At 45.1% G+C, this 4170-nt stretch overlaps 1 protein-coding gene across 1 annotated transcript; it reads left to right on the top strand.

Annotated features, from left to right (window-relative positions):
* The first annotated feature begins 593 nt into the window (after positions 1-593).
* Positions 594-3392, top strand: LOC148039750 (uncharacterized). Its single transcript, XM_087665494.1, has 5 exons — positions 594-755; positions 1639-2227; positions 2319-2393; positions 2530-2657; positions 2889-3392. Exons 1-5 carry the CDS (start codon positions 751-753, stop codon positions 3145-3147), a joined length of 1056 nt encoding a protein of 351 aa, XP_087521620.1. The 5' UTR covers positions 594-750; the 3' UTR covers positions 3148-3392.
* The last annotated feature ends 778 nt before the right edge of the window (positions 3393-4170 follow it).

Genomic DNA, 4170 nt, shown 5'->3' with positions numbered 1-4170 from the left:
TTTCTAATCTTCGGATATTATGTGCTAAGGAAATATATCGGCCAAAGTGAACACTAGGGAGTGGAGTCTGGCATGCCCAAAAAGAGCGAACCAACGTGTAGATGGAGAAACAGCCGATGTAGTATGCCCTCCAGCACGTCGTACGATGATTAATGTATGGTTTTAACTTTAAAAGATTTCCCTAACTTGGGTGCGTACCAGCCGTGCGATGTCAACAAAGAGACTCACGGTGTCCAGATAGAAAAATCTACAATTCCACAGCTGCTCCTTTTTGGATTTTTGCACAGTTTTTGAAAATGGGGAAAGGGGGTGGCTGACGAGTCGAAGCCGCCGGCCTCCAACGTTCACATTTTTTGGAGGGCAGTCTCCAGATTCTTCAAGCGGAAGCTTCCTGGCCCCCCCCTCACCGCCTCCTATTGTCTCTCTCTCTCTCTCTCCCCGCACCCTCAGTCCCCACCGCCCAAACGCCTCCTCCTATTGGCCTAATCTGCAGACACGTGGCACCGACCTCTTCGTCCACATATAAGGTCAGCTTTTCATTGCGTGAGCTTAGCTTGCCAAGAACCCCCTCCCTCCCCCCTCCTCATCTCCCTCCCACCCCCTCACCCTCAACCTCTCCCGGCCCCTCAAAAACATCCGCGCGCCTTCGTGCTTCTTGACATAAGTCTCTCCCCCTCGTTCCGCCATATCCAACTCCCTCCTCTCCACAGCTTCCTTGACACAAACTCTCCTGGGAGTCTTTACCTGCAAATGAAGTATGCTTCTTTGACTCCATTTTTGCTCATTTCTATTTGTTTTCGTTACGCTATTTTCACGCATTCCTGTGTAAGTGTAGCTTATGTTTTTTCCTGACTTCATACTTCGATATTGTTGTATGTTATCGTTACTCCGTATTTGTGCATCTCCCTCTGAGTAATGTAGGTCGTCGTGGCCGCATGCTTCGGAATTTCTACATGTTATCGTTACTCCATTTTTGCGTATATCTGTATTAGTGAATGTAGGTTTTCGTGGCTGCATCCTTCGGACTTTCTACATGTTATCGTTACTCCAATTTTTGTGTATCTATGTCCGATACATTGTATGTTTTCGTGACTGCACGCTTCGACATTTCTGCGTGCTTTCGTTACTCCGTATACCTTGCATCCCTGTCTTAGAAAAATGTATGTTTTGCCAGCTTCTCTATCTTTTCGTTACTCCGTGTTTGCGTGTTCCTATCATGTGGACAATGTGTGTCTTCGTAAGTCCATGTTTGCACATTTCTGGGCGCTTTCGTTACTCCATTTTTGAGATGGAAAAAATGCCAACCTTTTGTTCTTAACGTTGTTTCTCCGCACTGTTCTGCTGGATTTTCTCTTCTGTTTGAGTGGCCAGTGTCTGCATACTCGTGTGCTACCTTTTCAATACGAGCCCCCATGGAAATCTTGGCGTGTTTTTCGCGGCCGAATGTGCCTTTCTAATTTCAACATTGTGTTTTGCTTTCATAGTGCTCGAAACAGTTACCTTCTGTCACTTTCTTTCGGGCCTTCCTTGATTTCCAGCCATGCCTTCATTCTCTATACTGTGCGTTCAATAAAATTAGGTGTTTTATGTGTTGTTGCTCGTGCAGACTACTGAACATTTTAGTGTTATCCATGTCAGGTTGAACTCCGCACAATGTAGGTCAGCAAAGAGAACTGTTGCGCCCTGGGGCTTGCGACCAAGGAACAGCCCGTCCTGCTCCCAGCTGCAGCAGCCATCATTTCTTGCTAAAGTTTCTACCTTGCTCCCTAGCCAAGGCCGCTCATCTAATTCCGTCCCTCTACCCGAGAAGGCAGTTGACGACGTAAGCTCCTGCTTTTGTGCAGCAGATATAAAGCGTACCAAAAAGCTTGGGAGGCAAAATTCACTCGGGCTTCAGAGATCGAACCGAGAGACCGTACTACGCAGGACCTTATCTTGTACAACTCTTGGGAGGAAGAGAGTTCTAGGTGTTGAAAGAGATTGCGGCGACATTTCTTTGGATCTAGCATCTCCGTCGAAGTCAAATCCTGACTTTACGCCAAGAAAGAAGCGTATTCTCTCCTCTACAGTATCTTTGGACCTGTATGATTCGGAGTCTTCCCTCAATGAGAGCTTTGCTCCAACCCCTTCGACCCCTGTCTCTCGAGTTTCGTTTGTTGCCGCCGGTCCCGAAGACGCAGACAACGGCGGGGACTCTTTCCTTGAGACAATTCCGTTCGACTTGCTAGTGAGTATATGCAGCTGGCTCGATACACTTCCTTGTTTTTCATCTCGAATGCTTGCAAAAGGTTCTTGTCCGGCCCTGCCATTATTTTCAGGTGCGCATTGTTTGCTGCCTCCATCACGATGACCTTCACCCGGTCTTTCATGTCTCTAGGCGGCTCAGAGGAGCTGTAAGTTCTATTCCTTTCTAATCCGTTACTAAGTTATGTTTCTGGGAGATGAAATTAATCGTCTTTTCATATGTTGAACGTTCTCTACATCAAATTAAGAAGTTGCGTAATTCCATATATTATTACTCGATTGTAGGTGTCTATCGCCAGGCAACTGCATTTCAACTTTACAACGCCAGAGAGGGAGAAGAAAGGGAAAATGGCCAGGCTTTTCCCTGCTCGTGATGATATCGAAAAGGAGCGGGAAGGTGTACCGTTTGATAGGTAAAGCTTGATAGCATGAAGGCATGGCATTTGCAATTGCCATTGCCGTTACCTACTTGACTTCTCAATTCGAATGTATTCGCTCTAGGATACAGTCTGTGAATGTATGAGTCTTACTTCGAACGTTCACATGTTGCAGTGGTCTACTGTCTTATGGTGCCAGGATGATAGAATTGCTGTTGGACTTGTAAGCACTAATGATGATTCTGCATTTTCTTGGCATTCGTGCAGTCAAATGGAAGTTGAAAGCGATGGCGATAGCTTTGTTCTTCCCCCTACTCCGAATGCACCGAGGCACGTTACTAAACCAGCAGAGGCCAAAATCTCACCGTCTAAACTATGGCCGTTCGCTCCCCCCCTCTTCCAGGAGCCCCCTTCGCTGTTCCTGCATTCCAGAAAATTGTCCAGGTTATCAAACAATATCAATTCGCATCGTGTGCTGTTCTCCGAGGATGACCTCTGCCGGGCCGTGGCACAAAACACCATTTGATTCATGTATCATGGATATCAAACTGTAGTCTCATCTCTCGTGAGACATGTAGATCTCTCGTGGGATGGATATTCCGTTTTGTTGTGATCTTTAGATTAGGGCTCCTGTTGTACGTAAGCTACTGTTGGGTGTTACAATTACCTTGACTGCTAGGTGAACAATTATTTTGAGGATGTACATAAAGTCTATTTTTATGGCCAATTCCAATGTTGCACGCAGGTGGACAATTCTATCATTTCTTGCCGTTTGCACGTCTCTGTGAGTTTGGACTTTGAAGTTTGTTCGAGCTTCGCTACTAATAAAATCTCCAGTTCATTTTTTTGCTGAATGATGAACATTAAAACATTGGTGACAAGGCAACATTTGTTCATACGCAAACACTGGTGACAAGGCTTTGGCTTATATGTGGCCGTGGTTATAATCCTCTGCAGGTTTACAGAGCCATGGCCAAGGGATATAGCAAGCCTCAGGTGTTCATACGCAAACATTGGTGACAAGGCAACCTTTGTTGTAGAATCGAAGGTTGCTGTATAATCTTCGAGAGGTGTAAGAGGGATATTACATTGTGCGCGCACGGAACGTTAGGTTACTTCGCGACAGCTTCATTGCCCCGAAGTGGCAAGTGCCAAGGCAACCTTTGTTGTAGAATCGAAGGTTGCTGTATAATCTTCGAGAGGTGTAAGAGGGATATTACATTGTGCGCGCACGGAACGTTAGATTACTTCGCGGCAGCCTCATTGCCCCGAAGTGGCAAGTGAAAGTGCCACCTCTCCTCTATTTTCTTTTTCTTTCTATTTTTTATTCTCTTTTTTACTTTTATCTTTCTTCTCCTAACATGTTCTCTTTTTTCCTTCTCTCTATTTTTTATTCTTTTTAAATTGTATCTTCTCTCTACATGTTCTCTCTCCCTATGTTCTTCTCTCTCTCTCTCTCTCTCTCTCTCCGACTCTCTTAAAGTATGTAATTTTATCTTTTCTCTATATATAATTCTCTCTTTATATTTATATGTTCTCTTCTCTCCTT

Source organism: Lygodium microphyllum, chromosome 2, assembly GCF_053477565.2.
Source record: "Lygodium microphyllum isolate KBCC chromosome 2, Lygodium_microphyllum_v1.1.10, whole genome shotgun sequence".
NCBI lineage: Eukaryota > Viridiplantae > Streptophyta > Polypodiopsida > Schizaeales > Lygodiaceae > Lygodium > Lygodium microphyllum.
This window is presented reverse-complemented; position numbering and strand designations above follow the sequence as displayed.